The 19,686-nt window shown below is 39.7% G+C and overlaps 1 protein-coding gene across 1 annotated transcript in view; it reads right to left on the reverse strand.

Moving 5' to 3' along the window:
• Positions 1 to 19,686, reverse strand: part of LRRC56 (leucine rich repeat containing 56) — a 56,932-nt gene that overhangs the window by 35,865 nt on the left and 1,381 nt on the right. Inside the window, exons 3-4 of the mRNA XM_059474848.1 lie at positions 11,259 to 11,423; positions 2,551 to 2,638 (exon numbers count right to left, since the gene is read on the reverse strand). Of these exons, the coding sequence (XP_059330831.1) occupies positions 2,551 to 2,638; positions 11,259 to 11,414 (244 nt within the window). The 5' untranslated portion in view covers positions 11,415 to 11,423. The remainder of the gene's footprint in view (positions 1 to 2,550; positions 2,639 to 11,258; positions 11,424 to 19,686) is intronic.

Raw genomic sequence — 19,686 nt, forward strand, 5'->3', positions numbered from 1 at the left:
ATTTCCTTTAAATTTTAAAACAGATTGCATGAGAATATTTCAATATTAGTCTTTTGATGTTTTAGTCCACACCTTGTCCCTAAGAAAAGTAACTCTTCCTCCCTATCATGTCATCCCATTTTGTAGAGCCAGACCTGACAAACTGGACAAGGTTAACAGGATAGTGCTTTAAAGTTTAGTCCATCCCAGAGTGGAATGGTCTCAAGAAAAACATCAAGCAACAAGTTTTAAATCACTCTGGAAATCTTCAGGCCCTGAGTGTTTGTGTTACAGTCTGTAACACAGGCTGTGAACCTTGAAATGTTTCTCAAGTGAAAACTGTGGTGTAAATTTGGGATTTGAGTACTGCAAGGTTCCAGGTGACTCAGAGTTACGGGCAGTCTTGTAGCTTTTAACACTTTTACCTGGCCATTTAAGACCTTGCCTGGCCTATTTTATCTTTACACATAAAACTAGTCAAAACAATATTGTTTACTGGGTGTGGACTGATCATCCAAAAAATTTGCTGATCATAAAGATGGCCTTACCCCCTTCCACAACTAAGGAATACAGTGAGAGCAAGGTGAAGTCATTTAATATGTGTATAAAGAAAACTTATTAGCCAGGTTTGAAATTCAAAAGAAACACCAAATTACAGAGTAGTCCAGGCTAGAGGGAACAGTTGTAGGTCTCAAGTCCAGCATCCTGCTCTGAGCCAGTTTGTCTGTGAGATCAGGGTGCTCAGGTCTTCATCCACTTGAAAACCTACCAGGATGGAGTCTCCAAACCTCTCTGGATACTCTTATTGCTTGACTATCCTAATAGAGGAAAAACTTTACATCCTGTCACACTAGAATGCTTGTCATTCCAGCTGGTCTGCTTCTTACCCTACTGTTCTTCTCAGGCTATTTCTCCAGACCCCTGTGACCACTGACCAGGTCAGCAGCACAGCTCCAGGGGCAGGCAGCCAGCAGGGAGCAAGCAATGAGCCCGACTTCTTCAACAGCAGCGTTCACAGTGGAGGTGCAAAACCCCTAAACATTTAGGCCCTACTCCATGTGCCTAAAAATCATCAGCCACGTGAAAAAGAAGGAAAGAAACTAAAGTAAACTTTCTGCCCTAGCCACCTGCTGACATTTGCAAAGAGATTTTCACAGGAAGAAAACTCAGAAATGCACCTTAAAAAAAACCAACAAAACAACAGAAGGAAATTCAGAATGGTTTTGATGTTCTGTTACTCTCAAAAGCAGTGGGGACCTGCAGGTGCTGGTTTTTATGGCCCTCAAGGGCCAGCTCTTGGTGTGAATAGTGGGAGATAAACAAGATGGAAATTATTTGCATCATGGACATAGTGTTCTGTATTTCATATTCTGTAAAGGTCGCAAAAGCCTAACCATGGGTAGGAGAAGAGATTTATTCCAGTAATGGAAAGGGAAGGAGAGAGTGATGAAGGTGAAACATTTTGCTAGCCTGTCACAGCTAATGCAAAATGGCATAGGAATGGGAGCACCACTTTTGAGCATAATAGAAATAGCATAATGAGATTTCCTTATCAACTGGATTAGTTGAAACATGATTGAATAGATTATGATCTCTGAAAGAAATGGATGTAACTTAGCTTAAATTATCAAGTGCCTATGAGAAGGAGACTTATTCATGAAATAAACAGAATAACCAATACAAAGGGGCTATATATACAAAACAAAAGCCCCCTTCACTGTTCTTGCTCAACCATTCTTGACAAATAGACATCAAAAGACCCATTAAAGCTAGTCAGCTGTTACATTAGTCATTTGCATATGAAAAATGATCTGCTTGTCTTAAAGCACCAGTACACAGTTTTGGGGACATGGCTCCTTTTCAGCACAGAAAATATTACCCTGCACTAATTATTTAGCTTCAATGTAGAAAAAGATGGACTTGGGTGTAGTAGGAATCCACATGACAGAAAATGATTGCTGGTGCTGGGAAAAAAAAGTAAGACTTTATATTCTCAGTATTAACTCTGCTGCAGAGAGAATTCCTTTGGTACTTCTCACTTCCCTGGTTCAGTGATGATGACATAAAAACAAATGACAAGTGTTAGGGCTGCTTGGGGCTCATCAAAATGATGTATCTGCAGGACCTGCCTCCAGCTCATCTTCCAGCACAGCTCAGTGAGGCTGGGTGCAAAGACAAGCTGCTGGAAGCGTAAGCCACCTGATACCGCTGGCAATTCCTCAGTCACAGGGAAACCTCACAGTGGAGAGAAGCTGACCTTTGGCTCCTGTTTCACTAAAGACAAGAGTAAATGCTCATTTAGGGCCTAGCATATCATACAGGAAAAATTTGTCCAAACTAATTGGCTTTAGACAGAAGTCATGTCACTCATCCCATTGCCGGAGTTTCCAGTGCTATTCAGAGCCTCACGCAAGAAGATAGAGATCAAAGAGTGTGAGGTGCGAGGAAATCCTGTTTCAAGAACTCTTGAGAAGGACAGTACTTTTCACTGGCTATTGTTTAGTGAATCCCCAGTCAAGACACCATTAACGAAAATTCAAGATGATGAGCAGAAAATAAAGTGTTTCTTACCAAAGTTCCCCAAGCTGATCTCTCTGGTGTCTACTCGCATCTCTAGGGCCTTCACTTGCTGCAGATCATCTACCCCTGCCAAAATTTTCTGTAAAGATAAGCAGAAATATATGTGTACCCTCATGCAATAAACCAGATGTCACAGCAGCAAAAGGGTCTAGAAAGATTTTCAAACAGTGTTTTGTCAACATGTATTTCAGGCCAACATGGCTAGATGTGCAACCACATTGAAAGGAACACAGTATTCAAAGACCGTTTTTCCTTGTAGGCCCAAAATACTCTAGTCTCCCAAAACTCATACATTGCTTAAAAAGTCAAGGCTCAGGGTTACATTCAAGCTGCAAACCAACAACAGACCTACATGCCAGCTAACTTTATTTAAACAGTATGTCCATGCTTAAAGATTTGCACAAGTCTTGCACTAATCCTCAGCAGATAGAAAGTGTTAACTTTAAACATCTCTTGTAATTCAACAGGTGCTGGTAGTAAAACTCAACAAAGCATACTGTTTACCTTTTGACCCAAAACAATAAAAAAGAAACATGATTTTAGCTCAAGCCACTCACTTTTCTGACAGAAGACTACACTAATTACAAGAATTATTAATTTCTTTGAAAGTATCTAGACAATGGAAATAGAGGCCTTCCAAATCCTTCATTATTTTTACAAAATTGTAATAATTGGATGAACCACTGCATTAAGCAAGAATGTGTGTGTGTGCATGCCGACTCTTTTCTGATCTTTCTTAACATCCTAAAGTCTGTGTTGATAGATACACATGCCATATGTATAATTCATTTACATTTTGCCATGGCAGAGGTAAGCAGGAGGAACAAAACAAGCAGAAGCCATACACAGAGGAGAGGGGGATGCTCTAAGACTGCCGGTGAAAACCACAACAAGGCTGTGAAATCCTAAGATGCCAGGCTGCAACTCCACAAGGAGCTGAAGCAATCTCCCATTACCACTGCGCTCATCCCGTTTCTTCCTGCTATGATCCAATTTCTCTCTCCCCAGTTTCCCTCATTCAGGGAGCACATCCCACCACCTCCTTTGCATCAGCCTAGTTGCATGAATGTTTCAACAAAACAAACCAGAAGAACCTTATCTTTTCTTCCTCATGGGTTAGTGGTTCATGGAGGAGTCTGAAACAATCCTTGAAAAATGAGAAGCAAAGTTTATTTGTCATGTTAACTGCCTGAAATTGTTGATGCTATACACAGTGATAAAACTTATAAATTTTCACCTTTCTGTGTCAAAATAATTAGGATGTGTGGCTGAACGTGTCCACTTCAAAGAAATGTCAGGCCCTGGCATCAGTTTCCTCTTCAATAATGCAACCATGAGCAGGGGTTGAAAGTATTGTCACCGACCTTTAGGCCTTTACTTAAGGTGAAGGCAGAAAGTCATTCATTAACCATCACATACAGGAGCCAAATTTTCTCATTATTAAAAACAACAACATTCTTCAGGTTCTTTTTAATAAGGGAGAACGTATTCATTAGAAGGGAATGTCTAGGATGACCTCTGCTTATGAGTTTTGGGAAGTAAAAAATGCCACAAGAATATCCAGTTAATTTTGCAAGGAAAAAATGGTGGTTGCAGCATTTCTGCTCATTAGGTAATATTTTTATTGTGCACAAGTGGCTGCATCTTCCACTGATGTTCCACATCCTCTTACAAAGGACTAAAACCAGTCAGTGTAACTGAGATGGCACTTCAAAAGGACATGGTTTCCAGAAAATGCTGAGCATTCCCTCTTGAAAAGCTGTCCCCCTCTATAAAGTCTGGACTTGTAGTCCTAAGAAACAGAATTATCCAATATCTTCAACTGCCTTTGGACTATTTTTAAAACATTATGTTTAAAATTATGTTTTAATCTTATTTTTAATATTTCAACAGTGATTTTAAACAGGCTGAACATAAGAAAGCTTCTAAGACTCTATCACCACATGCAGCCACCACAAAATGTGTTTTGCTCTTGCAAAGGCAGCAAACTTAACAGCTACAGACAGCTTTCTCTCTCCAAGTGAACACAAGATCCCTCACGGCAAGGCACATTCTGCAGTAACCCTTTTCAGCAGATGACACTGTCTGTCACATAGCACGAGATTATGTGTGAAACGAGAGCTAGCTGACGTCCTGGCATGAAACCATGCACTCGGATTGCTGGATGTGGATGCAAGCTCACTGTCATTAAAGGAAGAAGCTTCTGAAAAATACCTCCCTGCTTGCCATCAAAATAGTTTTAAGAGCCTACATCAGAACAGGAAGAAGTTTCAGAACAAGTAATAAGCTCAGGGTCACACACACTGTCAGTTGAGTAGCAAAAGGTCCTGATACCCCAAGAAGTCTTTGCTCCTTTTTTTGTCCTTTTCTCCTTTGCTGTCTGCAAGTTCCCTGCATGCTGTCCTGCCCCTGCTGTGTTCCAGTCTCCCTTCACAGTTCTGCTCCCTGATCTTTTTTTTTTCAATATCCAAGTATAAAACCTGCATGAAGTTATATTTTCTACTTGTTTAGGGTTCTCTATTCCTTTTTTTTTCATACCAGGGATTACCAGTGTCACTCCTTGCCCTCCTTCTCCTCTTCCTGATGCACTGTCTGTACCTTTCCCAGTGTCTGAGATGAGCTGCTCAGTGCACCCATATTTTGTACTGCAATAGGCAGAACTGTGGTTCCAGTGTGGAAAGGGTTATTGGCTGTCAGCACCAGCTCTTTGAACTATAGATAGCTGCCCTGAACCGTGTGCTAACCAGATGAGAAAATTCCATATATTCTCAGTGCCCACCTCCCTCTTCTGCATTTCCAAGAGTCTCTATGACAATCACTGTCCTTCATCTGCTGATGGTGAGGAGATGCTGGGACAGCTTGAAATCAATTTGCTGTGGGATGCACAAGATAGTGTAGTACATGAAAGAAATGGGAAATGCTCTTGGGTGGAGGATATGAGCTCATTTAAAGGCACTGAGACCCCAGATGCTGACTTCAAGAGAGTCAGCAAGCAAAGGACAGAGCAGCAGTTCAAGAGGAGGATACGTGGGGAATGGTTACTGTGGAAGACTGTTAGGACAGTGCTACTCTCCAGACACCACTCCTGGCATGTTGGTGCACCTGCCTGTGTGATACTTCTCATGTCACAGCTAAAATTCTGACACCAGGAAAGGGGACATTTAGGGAAGGACATGGAAACATTTAATCAAAGATGAAACGTATTTAGCAGGATCTTCTTTCTATGCTGTTGTTTAATGTAAAAGCATGGGAACCTTCATCAAAACTTGAGAGAAGGGATATTTTTGGATGAATTTTGCTGTAAGAGAAAAGAAGACAATCCCAACACACTGTAGGGGTCATCAGCTTGAACAGAGAGATGTTTGACATCATGTGGATAGAAGTGATGCTCAATGCTCTATCTCCATTCCTAGGCCATTCCAGGTCTAGGACAGGCTCCTGCCCTACTTCAGAGGTGTCCCACTGTGATTTCAGGCAATGACTGCCTGGCCATAGCTTAATGGGCTGTTCTGACAGCCAGGGACAGAATGTCTCTGCCTGTGCCCCAGGAATGCTTACAGACATGAAGGTGCTGTACATCCAGATGTTTCTTTGGCTGTTTCCAGCTGCTCAGCCTCCATGTAGAGCAAACAGAAAGGGACCAAGGATCTGTTCTAGACAAAGAGCGGGATATATGCACAGCTATTTTAGATCAAAAAGATGCCTTGAAAAAAACAATATAATTTTAAGCTGAGTGTTGGTATTCAGAGAGGACTCTGCTTGCCACCCATCTGCAACCCTGCAAGGTAGGTATCAGTTAGAAAGAGATATTTTATGAAAAAAATCGAACATCAAAACCTTTCTGGCACATCATGCTCAAGAAGGTGGCCTGAAAGGTTGATCCTGAGCAGCAGTTTGACACTCCACTGTAAATGGAGTGTCACATTTCCATGGTAAAGCAAGGACACATTTCCATGGTAAAGCACTGCACAAGTATTTGAAGACACTTTGAATACAGGGTAAGTAAAACAAAGACGAATAAACTTCACTTTGCATTTTTTCACCTTCTTCAAAATAGGAGTAAAACTATTTTTCATGAAGAATCTATTGGTAAATAATTTAGCCAGTATTTTAAGAAGCAAGTCCATGATGTTTCACAAACCATTCCCACCATGCAAAATGTCTGGCCAACTGAGGACTGTGCACTGGCTTGGAAAGCTTTTTTTCTGACTGACAAGAAAAGCCAGTAAGTATTCTGTAGAAAATTGCAAGTGAGAAACACTTCTGGGCTTGCAGAGCTTCCCAATTGGCAGAGCAGTCACCTGGGGATGCTGGGAAATCCAGTTCAAATCCCACTTGCAGCTATCTGTAAATTCCTTAATTGACAAATAATATCTGTTCAGTCAAAACTGGCACACACAACTGATCTCTTCTCTCTCCCCTGGATTTTTCACATACTCTAAGAAAAGTAGGCATGTTGCTGAAGAACAAGTTGCATGCAGCTGTCAGAGAAATTTTTCCAGCTGTGCATTTATTTCACTGATCCTGGTTAATTTGGCTAAGATAGGAATTCCAGAGTGGTGAGCTTGTTCTCTTTGAATACTACACCTGTATGCAAATTCTAAGTTCATGTCCATTCATGTGTTTATTGTCTTTTTTTTTGGTCAAAGTATAATCTCTCCTTCACAAAAAAAAAAGAAGTTGCTGAAAGTATGAAAAAATATTTCTTCTAAGAAGAAAAATATTGGCAAATTAATAAGCCTTAAGTGATACAATAAAAGGGAACAGAACTTCTCTGTGGCCCCACATGAAAACTTCCTTTCAAAAGGGATAAATGCTGCAAATGCCCATAACTAAAATATTTAGCTGCATTTCTCTACTTTCAGCATATACATATAAATACACTCTTGTCTCAGCTCAGATGAAGAGATTAATCCATAATGAAGGATTTGGCAGATCCAAATTCAGTCAAATTCAGTTCCTTCCATTCCCTTACTCTACCTAATTTATCAAGATTCTGCACTTTCTTGATGACCAGTTATTTTCTTCAAATCCATTTATCTTACAGCTGTGAGGAAAACTTTCTGCAAAAGAAAAAAGGAAACAATTGAGCCAGTTCAGCAAGAATCCAATCTGTTGTTCCAGGTCCCTCCAGCATTTTCTTCTTCCCATGAGGATGAGTGCATACCATATGAAATACACCCTAAGCTCCTGAGTAACAAAACTAAACACCACATCCGAACACGTGTTCCTAAGTTTGGAAAACACGATTAGTTGGAGCAGGATCAATAAAAAGCAAAATTAGAGAATACTTCCTTTCCTCTCTAAAGATCACACACAAACGTGATTGGGTTTTATAATGTGACAATGTCTGGAAGATCATTTGACCTTGTAAAATGAGTTTCTTCTGAGAAGTGGAATGCTTTTAGTGGAAGTCAGGAAAAGATCCTTTGCAAACAGCAGGGAGAGGACGGGGCTTGATAGACCAAAATAAAATTGTGATTAAAGACAGGTGGCGCCCTTAATTTCAGTTTCTCCACATTTAATGAAAAATCTGTGTCACAGCCCTAACAGAGTTAAAAATTAATTGCCCATTGTTAGCCAGTTTTCAAAACAAAGTGAGAATTTGCTCACCCTGGTATTCTACAATGTCTGACAACCACACATAAGGATGGGCAGAGCAGGGAAATATTAATAGGAAAATAACTAGGAAAATATAGAGCTGAAAATATTAATAGGACAGGTACAAATGGAAAAGCAAGAATGCCCATTCACACAGAGGAAGATTAAAGAGAACACCAGAAAATTGATATTGATATTAGTAGAAAGAATAAAAATGACATCTAATGATACCAACCCTTGCACCAAAAGCTTTTGACCTGTATTTTGGATGAAGGACATTCAAATATAAAAAAATGTTACACAACAGTGCAGCAAGAGAGCTGGCAGCAAGAAGCAACTAGAAGATGTGTTAGCATAATGGAAGTATGGAATCATCCAGGATTTGAAGTGAACATTATGCTGAAACAAGACTACAGAAGACCACAGACTCTGTGGTGAATGAGCATAAAGTCTAAATGAAGGAATGCACAACGGAGAGCAAGAAAATGGGCAACAGTCCAATGGTTTTGTAGAAGTTGTCTTTTGTTCTACATGATCCAAGAAGGCAAGAAAGGAAAGGAAAAAAAAAATCAGTCTAAGCCAAATTTTCCTCTCTTTGGAGGAAAACAATGCAGCAAGCGGATAAAAGTGAAGGAACACAAGTGTCACAAGTTTTAGAGAGTTCTTAATAATGCAGATTGATAAGGGCTTCACTACAAAACAAAGAGCCATCCCTCTGGAAAAAGGGCAAAATGACTCAAATGTGCAGGCAGAAATCAGGCTGCAGTTCAAGGTGCCAAATCTACACAGAATCTGCCCAATGAGACTTCACAGCTTCCCCAAACTCAAACCAAACTGGTGCAAGACAGACCATTGTGAGGACATGGAGCAAAGCTGAGCGTGTGTCTCAGGAAAAAAACCGTCCTCAGGAACATCCATAAGGTGTCCAAAATTTGCCTACACAACACTACACAAGTGTGGTCCATGCACTTATTTGAATGTAAAACAATTTTACTTTAATGAGCCTGTATTTTAAAAGTCTATTAGTTTCCCTCTCAGAGCACTTCAATGGATACAACCAATAACTCCTAAAATATTCACATCAATAAAACAATCAAAAAGATACTACAGTTGTATTGATTTAAGCAAGACAACCTTTCAAACCATTTGACTGTCCATGGCATGTGGGTCCTTAAAGAATTATGCATGTGAAAACTTGTTTTGTATTAAATGTTTGAACATTCTGAACATTTACAAATCCAGACGAAGTAAATTTATGGCAGCAGTGCATATGTTCAACATAAAGGTCAGAGAATAGATAGATGGGGTATGTTATTAAAACAAGCTATAAACACAGTAAATGTTTCCTTGACAATGTCATGTAGTTTTTCCTCTGAGCAGGAAGTATCCCAGCTATGCCAACACAAATGCTGTGTTTCAGGACAGGAAATAACTATATCCAGAAAAATTAGCAGGACAGTGTACTTCATTTAAAAGAATCTCTGAAATGAGATTCCTTACAAATGTTAAAACCCACAATCTCAAAAAAGGCAAAACTCAATTATTTAACTTCTTATCTGCATTTTTAAAAAGTTACAGAGTAATAAACAGCAACTTCACGGGATGTAGGCAACGTTGCTTTACATACACTTTTCTGCTTACAGTTTGCTGTGAATTAAAAGCAGCAGTGATTCAGAAAGAAAACTTCATGCCAATGAAAGAACTTCCTAAGGGTTTCATTCAGAGTTGATTGAATCAGAGGGCAGCTGTTTTGGTTACTCTAATGGGCTTTGGTTTGTGCCCTAACATTACAGACTAATCTGAGAGGCTCCCATCAGATTTATACAGGCTGCTGTAGGCCACAAACACATTAGACTGGTCCAATTCTATGCCAGGTTTTAAAAAAAGATCAAGAAGTGGTCAGAGGTCCTCAGGAGCCCAAGGAAAGTGAATGGCACAGACCATACAACCATGCAGCAATTTTTCTCCAGAATGCTTAAAATATCCACTCTGCAAAAAGAGGTTTTTGCACCTTCAACCATTTTATAAACACTAAAAGACTTGTCTAATTAGGGAACAATAGTTCTGCCTAATCTACAGCACATGGTCAGAATGGTTTCTGGAATGTGGCTGGGGAGTGGCTAGGGAGTGGTGTAAACCCACAGCTGGAATATGCTCCTGTGGAAGCTCGTGTCTCCCCACTGGTGCAGTGGATACACAGGGGATTGTGGATGCTTGCAATCACCACCATGGCTGCTGGGAGCACCTGAACCACAGCCTTGGCAGCCCCATCTGTCTTTCACAAATGCTCCCCAGCAGGAGAGATTCTTCTGAAGGTCTGCAACACAGAAAGCCTCTCTCCCCAAGTTCTGCCCTCAACTCTCCCTTCCTTTAGTGTGGAAAAGTGACATTATTTGGTCAGCTCTACACATCCCACAGGATTTCACCCTTAATTAGTCCTGAGCAAGTACAATCTAGTGTGCAACCAAGTAGTCTTTCACAAATATTTCACAAAGTGAATTATTTCATGAAGATTTCAGCACGTGACTCTCTTTCAACAGGCTGCATAGCAAAATCATTTCCCCCAGTCTAAAAGGAACATGGCTTTCAAATATGCTTTGAAATTCCTCCCACTTTAACATGTATAGAAAGTACTTCTATAATTTGCGGAACATTTTAACTGGCTTCTTAGCAGGACAGAGGATTTCACTAACTCAGAGGAAAAAAAACTTGTGCTTTTAAAGTTACATTTCCAATCTTTAGAACAAGATTAAAGTAAATTCTTTTTCTAATGCTAAGATTCAAGGTACTCCAGATGGCATTAATGAGATCTGTGTAGACCATAATTATGCTACCTGTACTTTTCTTCACGCTGCTTCAAGATTCCTAGCAATAAATACAGCCACAATCATGCTGGGATTACTTTTGATAGGAAACGAGGTGAAAGGAGGACAAACATTTGATATACTTTCATAAGACAGAAGCTACTTTACTCAGAAATCTAAATGTCAGAGAGGCAACAATCCACAATCAGTACAATAGCAGTTGGAAGGTTAATACAGCTCTGTATATGCCAGTTTGCCTCTTTCACTTCATTAAAAAGTTGGAAGTCTACTCACCAGTTTCCTGGGGGAAAGATGTTCATCCATAAGCAGCTCTTCATCATCTTTAATCAGCAGACTGGGATTTGGGTTGCTTTGCCAATTCAAATCAGTTTCCTGGTCTTCAGATGAGCCTGGATGAGAAACTCTGTCAGGATTCCACTTCAGGTCCATCTCAACATGCTTTGGACAAAAGGATAACAAGCAGTCGGATTTTTCTACCCATATTTATTATTTTCCTGTCAGCAAAATCTATTTTGACTAATCCTGCAAGACAGAAAATGCCTGTGGAGATACAGGTTTCTTTAATCAGCACAAACCCAAAGGTATGCATTACATAACATGTTCCTCCTTTTCTTCACCCTCAAGAGTTACCCAAGTCTCACACCCCATTCAGCTTTGAGTGTAAGCTTCCACAGCAAGTTATGTTTGCAGGCACACAAGAAGCTGAGCATGCCTAAAGCTCTGTACAAAGAAGAAAGCTAAGAACAAACAACTCAGGACACCTTTCCAGCCTCCTCACTACTCCACTCATCCTTCTCCAGTGTTAGTGAGCTTCCCATCCACACAGGCTGCCTGTCTACCCATTTCCTCTAGAGAAACATGAGCAACACCCAGCAAAACTCTGCTGGACTCCAGAATGCAAGTGCCAGTACCGAGGTGCAACACCACCTCTCAAGCATTTTAAGCTCGGCCTGCAGGTAGCATGGACAAAACCTGTTTTTGCTGTCCTAAATCAAACATCCCAGCACTGTTACTGACTCTAGGTTAGGCAGGCAATGGCTACTGACTTCTAGTTCTAAAGACAGTCTTGGAGAAAATAAATTAAAAATACAATTAAAATAAAATTATGTTTCCTTCAATTGAGGAATGAAATACAAAATTTGAAGATGAAACACTTCAGATGTGGTCATTCTTCAATTCCCAAAGATATCACTTTCACATAAATATTAACAATTAACTTTGAAATATGAGAGTAAGCATATGTACACCCGTTAGAGTAAAAAAGCAATCAGCTGTACCCAAATGGTACAAGCATTACTGTGATTTATACAGCTATTTACTACTACTTGGCAACAAGGAAGTATCACAGCTGGAAACACTGCTGTAACAACAAAAGACTAGACTGGAGAAAAGCTGTCTTGCTCTGCTGAAGGGACACCTGCAGTTTTGTTCTGTTCTCCACTGCGAAGCAATATTTATTCTTAGTGCTGGAAAAGTAATTAAATGATCAAGCTAATCATAACTGGCTGACAAAGCATCAGTGGTGGCCAAGACCTGAGAATTACCACTTTCCTTCCTCCTCAGACTAATAAACAGTTAAACAGAGGAGTAACTTCTGTTAGGACAAATAAGGGTTCTGACTGCTCAGCTGGTCATCTCTACTTGAGAGGACTGACTGGGTACAAGGTGAAAGAAATTTGGATCAAAAAGACTTCTTCTTTTGACTGCTGAAGTCCAGTCAAAATTCTTCATGTGCACCAGAAAAAAAATATTCAAAAGACTGTACTGACAGAAAAAACCAGCAGCTCTTACCCAAACAAAAACAGCAATGAAAAACTGATGATATACCAAACCTCACCCTGCAGAACCTACTACACTCTGAAGGGAGGAGCCAATCCCTCAGATTCCTAAGTGCTCCTTCTGTACACTTGTCAGGGCAGAAGAAGCCCACAGAAAGCAAACTCTACTTTTTCCAGGTCACTGCACCTACCTGGCAAGCACTCCTACAAGAGAAGCTGACTGCTCAAATGTGCTATACCTAAGCCACAGCAATATTCAATGCCTAAAAAACATGTTCAGGAACAAATTCTTCAGAGTCACAGAACTCCTTTCAATCTTTCTTACTGTCTTATAAAATAACAACCATAAAGTGAATTGAGTAGTGATATTTGCAGCTTCTAAAACCTCAGTATGCCTATAGTAGTGTAAGGACAACTTCCATACTTCATCCAGTTAGAGGGAAAAGAGACCTCAAAAACACTGTATCCTGCATTTTAGAAGCAAAGTTACAATACGCAAACTTCTATTACCTGCTTCTTTTTCTAAAGAATTCTAGAAATTCTCAGATTTGTTTTCCTCTACTTTCTTTAGAACAGGTCAGTATGATTCAATCAGTATAGATTTGCAAGAGTCATCAGTTGTCCCAGAAAATGAAACCATCTTCTGTGATATGAAGACCTTCTGGTGTTGTCATTATTTTCCCAAGAAGGAATTATTTTGGTCAATAACTGATTTGAAGTAGACTCTTCTTGTTACATACATTCTGGAATCCTTTGTCAGTTGCACAAGACTTGTGTTGGATTGTGTACAAGTACTGGTGGTTCTTTCTAATTCAAATGACGATTGTTATTATCCAGAGATAATCTTGTGCATTATCAGAGCCAAGTGGAGCAGTAGTCAGAGAACACTGATGTAATGTGTGAGTGCAAAATGAGATAACAGCAGGATTCTGTAGATGCAGGCTGCAAAGAGTTAACACACTTACATCAAACAAATTACTGTTCTCTCTCTGTTGGGCCATCACCATCACATTTCAGAACATCCTCAAATCTTTGAAACATGTTGATACAGCATTTACTTTAGGCTTGACAAGAAGGAGATCAATTTGTGGCTTAATATCTGAAGTAATACTTTGTTTTATACTTCCTGCTATTGATCTGCTCTTGTAATTATTGTAACATTGGATTAGTGAGGAGAAAAGTATTTTCATTACAAATTGTTCAGGATCAAGTTGAATTATTGTCAGCAAGCAAAACTATTTTTTTTTCTATTACTTCAAAGTTTTCTCCAGAGACTAAAGAATCTCTTTCTGAACATGGATCAAAATAACATGTTCAAAATGAGATTGTAGAAAAATTAAGAGTGCAGAAATCCTAGTGGTGAGGTGCCAACATTTAATAAATCGCACGAACCTCTGAAATCTCCAGCACGGTGTAGGAGCAAGAAGGGGGCCTGTCACATTTGTCCTTCTAGAGACACAGGAGTCACACTGCTTGTTTTCATCAGGTCCATCTGATGAACCTACAGCTCTGCCAAACACACAGGACAAGCCAGCACTGCCCCAAATGAGTGTTAGCCTCAGTGGGACAGTTCACAGGGACTGCAAAGCCTTCTGCTGTCACTAGAGGCATGAACCTGAGGATTTCCTTCACAAACAAGGTGGTTGCACTGGATGTATGTTGGATCCATGTGCTGAACAGAACCATTCCCACAGTGCTTTGAGGGACACACAAGGATGGAAGCTAACTGCACCTAGCACAAACCTGCAGTGAATTCAGTGGGACAGCACAGCAGTACTGGTAAGCACATGAGTGTGTCAGGGGAAGAGAAAATGGCTGGAAAATAATGGGGCTTTATACTGCATGTGAACACTGAGAGGAATAAAAGACAGAAAGAAACCAGTAAATTAGTTATTGCAGGATTTGTATCAAAAGTCTTAACTTGACAGGCTCATACTTGTGTGGATAACTAGAAGCAAACAGTCATTGAGTGCAGGAGAAATCAATGACCAGAGCAGTGAGATGGAAGATTTTGAATTCTACAAAGAGTTAATCTGCCAACCTCCTCCAAAGCTGCCACTCTCCTTACTTACTTACTTACTTGGGTAAGTGAGTGTGTGTAATCATGGTAAGTTATTCAATTCACAGACATGTTGTGACAGTTCATTAAAAACTGCAGGACACTTTCAACATATATAAATACTAGTAATGAAAACCATTATTAAAATTAAATGATCCTTGGAACAACATGTTATTTAAAATCCCCTCAGAATACTGTAATTTGCTAGGAAGAAATTGGCAGAGAATAGTTATTTGATGTTCCTAGGGTCTGACAATCTGGTAAGACTCCAAGATTTTATTTTCCTGCTACAAGATTTATCGAAGAGTCAGCGACAGGATGGTGTATTTTTCATTAAATATATATTAATACTCATTTCAAATTCAGCAATTGCCAGAAATGTTTGACTCAATATTAATTACAGCTTCTTAAGACTGGGAAAGAACCTCTGAACTGTGTGACTAGGCATGTTAATTTCTAATGGAGCCTTCATGACATTACCTAAACAGTTTATCCAAGCAATTAAGTTACCTTTTGAAAACAAAACAACCCCCCCAAACAATGGTAATTAATCAAAATTCACTCTAGGAAAGGCATATACCTCTATATATTAACATCCCATACAAAAAGGAATCTCTACTGCCTCAGACCAGCTTCTCAGCCAGCATCCTCTCCTGCTCTGTGGCGACTCATGCCTTCACTGGACACAAAGTGTGCCATTTCAGTGGGGGCACTGCAGTCTCTGGACCCTTATCTATAATTTTTGGTCACTGGCCAAAACATTCTCTAGCAAAAAACCTCATTTGAGAACCATTGTGCTATCTATCCTTTCATGACAGGAAGCTTGCACTGCAGACTTCCATTTCTCTTGTCTTGCATAATATAATTTTTGTCTGTTTAATTCAGAACCACAAATTACAGTAGTGCCCATACTGTTACCAGTGACACAGAATGAAAACAAAGAATTCTGTATTTACTACGGATTTGACAAAACGTTTGGTTTACAAGTCTCAAGAGAACTATGAGTTCCCTTTCTAAGTGTAATTTTGCACAAGTGCACTGCAGATAACCTCTTCTGGAAAATAACTGTTTGGGCAGCTGGAATTTACTATGATGTCATCAGGAAACTACTGTTACAATAATCCACCCATAATGGCAAAAACAGTTCCTGCAACATTCATGTAATATAAAGCATCCTGCAACACATCACTCTATTTTAGCAGGTGAAGCTTCTAAAAAGCTGAAAAATAAGACATCAGTCCTGTTATTAATATGACTTTTTGTGTGTGTGTGTATGACTAAACAATCTGATTTAAATCTTCTGGTTTTGTTAAGCAGAACTAGGTAATGCCTACTTCAGTAATGCTACTTTAATACCAAGGGATCGTGCAAAGAGCATTCATAAAGATTCCCCTTCTGTGTCCCACTAAAGAAAAAAAGCTTTTAAGGGAAAGCTGAAATATTAAGATAACAATATTCCATTTAATGTAATTAAAAATTCACTGACTTTAATGACACTGAATGACTCGAATGCTTAGGATGATATTTTTGTGTAACTGGTTCAGTCAATTTGAGGCCTTGCTTCAAGCATCCAAATGTGCATATAAAGCAAGTGTACTGATTTATCTCATTTGTTTACCTTCCTTATTTATGATTTTAGATCTATAAGAGTGTTCTGACAGTACTTTGCTATTAAATAAAAATCCTGCTCTACAATTAACACAACCATGGCAGGTAAGCCTCGGGATCTATGTCCCACAGACTCCTCAGGGAGAGCTCTTGGGAGCTTTGTGGACATTGTAACACCCCCATGCATGGAGCTGAGTTCAAACTGTGCTGTCACTCCAAGTAGCAGTGATCCCAGAGAAGAAAATGCATGCTACAACCCAGACACAGTCGAGATAAAAGATGTCCAATATTCTTTAAAAATATAAGTAATAATAAAAAAACAATGCCTTTAAATGGCACCAAGTTCTCCTTTACATATCTACAGATTCCATGTAGATATATAAAATAATTTCATCATTACAATTGCATATATAATACTTTTCCCCTGAGATCCTGCTGAGCAGGGTGATGAGAAATGTTTTATCATGTGAGCTGGCAATGCCCCCATATTACATAATTCTGGAGCTAGATTGCCAAATGTTTAAGGAAACTTCCCTGTATGACCATCCAGGAGCCACTCTGACATTCACATTTCAACCACCCCAGACTTTCACTGCTGGGACCAAAGTCTCTTCAAAGTGGGTGACTCCAGTGACCCCAGGGTGTCCCTCCTGGTCCCTGCACACCCACACAGTCAGGCAGGGTTTCCTCACTGGCTCAGCCCTGGGTTTCCCATGGGAGAGTCTCAGATGTCTGGAACCCTAAAGCAATTTAATTGTGGTGCAGTAACACAGAAACAGCTCGAGCTGGCACACGTGCCTTCTGCTGTGCAAAGCCCTGTGTCCCCCACCCAGGCCACAAACCTGCAGCTCCCACTGACGCTGCACACCCAGCCTCCTGCTCTCAGTGTACTCCTCAACAAAACGTCCTCATAGCAGGATATACAAGCAAACCACTCTCTTTTATATCTTCTATTACATTTCAAAGAAAAGATAAACTGAAGTCTAATCAATTGGTTTTAGTTTTTAGAGTCCTGTGGTGGAAGGTGGTCAGTAGTAATTTCTGGATGGCTACAAATGTTCGTAGATTCTCTCTGTACTGCAAGTCTCCAGAGAGTGGCCATGGATGAAGATGGATTATCTAAATCCTTAGACACTGCAAGATGCTACAGATTGAGGGGTTTTTTCACCTATAGGTGAACTTCCTGCTGTAAGAAACCATCTCAAGACACTCTTCTGTTTTCTGTCCCCACAATGAGCCCTAGAAAAGCAAACCAGAGAGCAGGATGTGGGGATAGCTGGTAAACAACAAAGGTTATGAAAAACAGAGCTCCAAGGTACCAATGCTTTCACTCTCAGAAGGTTGCCAAATGCACTTAAATTGTTTCAGTGGAACAGATAACAGTAAGTCCTTCACCATTTTATCAAAGTAGCCAGGGATCAGGAAACCAAATTTCACCGTTCATAACCACAAGCTTTTATCTAACAGTGTCCAGACATTAAATAAGGGAGCAATGAGGGTGGTCTAGTTAAAATCCTCTTTATCTTATGAAAAAGTCCTATCATGGATAGCTAATGACAAGATACACAGGAGTCAACATATCTGTGCTTGTCACACACACAGATCCTGCCTTAAATGTACATGTCACTGGAAGATGTATTTACTTTCCTTGCACTTAAAAGACATAATAAGCAATTACTTAAAAATTCAGATGCTAGGCATGTTTTTAAACACACTAAAAAAGGACATAAGCAAAGCAAGGTTTTGCAGAATCAGTACCTTTTCAAGATGAACAAATATATTCTAACCCATGGACTCAGTACAAGCGACAGTACAAAGCTACAGAGAAGAAAAATTCTATGGTTCTGGTCTTCATGGCAATTTTAAGTACCCACCATTTATAAGAATTTCCAGATTCCAGCTGAGAAAAGGACAATAAAATGGACCTTTTTCCCCCCCAGCTACTACTGCAATGCTTTTATGAGCCTTTTGAAACACAAACTTCTGCACAGGATGAAAACGCAACATATATGGCATTTCTGAGTTTCAACATACTCTGGTTGTCCTCAAACAATTTTCAGTCAATTTTGTTTGTTAATTAAGCTATTTAAAGCAAGAGATTCCTTCCTGGCCTGCAAAGCTGTTGAAGAGTGACTGGGAAGTTTCTGATTTCCAGCGTGTTGCTCACATGAGACAGATTGCATATAAAGAGATAGATTCTAGAGGAACTTGTAGAGAAACACTGAACAGTGGCTGATGCCACTGTTAGCAGAGCTTATTTAGTAATAGACATTGCCAAAATGTTAGCAAGGGCAGAAGACTCACAGTGAAAAGGAACCATGAGAAGTCAGTTTGGGCTACAGATGAGGTGGCATTATACCTGTCCTGCTGGGCCAAGGCAACTACTGAAGTCAGAAACAGATCCTTTACAAACACTATCAGAAGCAGAGATAGTCCAAAGTGGTCCTTTCCCTGGCATGCTGCTGTAATTTCTGGCAATCAGTAAATTCCCAGTCCAAAAGGTGAGTAGTGTTCAATGCCTGGGGAGGTGTATGGGGAACAATTATTTGTCATGTTTCAGGGCATGACAAATTGCCATCCAATGACTAAAGAAGATACAGAAATTTCATCAGGAAGCAGTTTTAAAAACTGAGAAAGTGTATTTTTGCATTGTATTTATTTAAATTGTGGAAGACAGGTATAGGTTGCTTGGAGGCAAAATTAGAAATTGGGTCAACAGCAGTTAGAACTATGGAGGATACATCCAACTGTCCATGCCATTCATTAAATTATAGCTTTCTTTTGCATCACCTCATTTCATTTCCCCTTCTCTCCAAAGCATTTAATGGAAAGAATTTCAGTTCTGCCATTCACCCTCCAGGATGATCAGCTTTGCACATAAAATTCAAGATATGGCCATAAAGACAGTACAGGAACCTCCACTGTTTTGAACCCCTATTCTCAGCATTTTTAACACTGTCTGTTTGACCAGCTGCAAGATTCTATTTTCAGATAACAAACACAATAGCTAAATGCTCTTTCCCGAGTATCAATAATTTACTTAAGCCCCTTCATTCTAAATATGTTTCTTTCCCCCACTTCAAACTTGGCTGGGTACTCCATTAAAATAAAGCAAAACCATGCCAAATCACCACATAGGAACGTTGAAAAAAAAAAAAAAAAAAAGGAAACCAAGGTGGGTTTAGAACTCCATTCTAAATACTAATACTAATTTAAAACAAAAGATGTAAAATATGCAAGATAAACAGCCAGCTTG

Source organism: Ammospiza nelsoni, chromosome 6, assembly GCF_027579445.1.
Source record: "Ammospiza nelsoni isolate bAmmNel1 chromosome 6, bAmmNel1.pri, whole genome shotgun sequence".
Classification (NCBI taxonomy): Eukaryota; Metazoa; Chordata; class Aves; order Passeriformes; family Passerellidae; genus Ammospiza; species Ammospiza nelsoni.